Source organism: Nestor notabilis, unplaced genomic scaffold (assembly GCF_000696875.1).
Source record: "Nestor notabilis isolate BGI_N333 unplaced genomic scaffold, ASM69687v1 scaffold18698, whole genome shotgun sequence".
NCBI lineage: Eukaryota > Metazoa > Chordata > Aves > Psittaciformes > Psittacidae > Nestor > Nestor notabilis.
The window spans coordinates 8,155-8,972 of record NW_009940839.1 but is presented as its reverse complement, the minus strand read 5'-3'; the positions used below and the strand labels follow the sequence as shown (position 1 = coordinate 8,972).

Here is an 818-nt window from a genome sequence, read left to right as displayed (position 1 = left end):
ATAGGGAGCTGATGGGGAACCGGGAGCCCGAGGACCTCAAGGACACTTTGGAGCTAAAGGGGACGAGGGGACACGTGGCTTCAATGGACCCCCAGGTCCTATTGGGCTTCAGGTGAGGTCCAAAGCACCCCATAACCTGGCCCTTCACCCCATGGTGCTCCCCATGTCCCATCCCATCACCCCATGGTCCTACCACCCATGGGTAGGTCCCCCCATCACTTGTCCCATCTCCATGTCCCCAAACCCCTTCCCACTATCCCAAATGCAGGGGGGACACACACGACACCCACCCAACACACCCACCCTGTCCCACTGTGCCCTCCAAGTTCACCCATTACCCCCCATCCATAGGGTCTACCAGGTCCTGCTGGTGAGAAGGGGGAGACGGGCGATGTGGGGCCCATGGTAAGTTAGTCCTTCACCCCCTTCCCTATGGGGCCATGTGGCCTTGGTGAGTGGGGACACCCCATAACCAGCCTCATATTGTGTGTCCCCCCCTTTAGGGTCCCCCTGGACCTCCAGGTCCTCGTGGTCCTGCTGCTGAGGTTAGTGTCCCAACCCCACGGCCCCATAACATGGACCCAATGGGGGCTGTTGGGGTGACCCCCCGGCTCTTCCCATCCCACTTGTTCCACAGGGACCACAAGGACCTCCTGGTGGCGTCGGGAATCTGGGGCCTCCTGGGGACCCCCCGGCTCTTCCCATCCCACTTGTTCCACAGGGACCACAAGGACCTCCTGGTGGCGTCGGGAATCTGGGGCCTCCTGGGGAGAAGGTATGGCCATGGATGGACTATGGATAGGGGAGGGCCATGGGGG

The 818-nt window shown here is 61.7% G+C and overlaps 1 protein-coding gene across 1 annotated transcript in view; it reads left to right on the top strand.

Annotated features, from left to right (window-relative positions):
• LOC104410435 (collagen alpha-2(XI) chain-like) overlaps positions 1-818 on the top strand; it is a gene marked incomplete at its 5' end in the record, with an annotated part of 11,928 nt that overhangs the window by 6,969 nt on the left and 4,141 nt on the right. Inside the window, 4 exon segments of the mRNA XM_010020586.1 lie at positions 5-112; positions 352-405; positions 504-545; positions 722-775. Coding sequence (XP_010018888.1) covers positions 5-112; positions 352-405; positions 504-545; positions 722-775 — 258 coding nt within the window.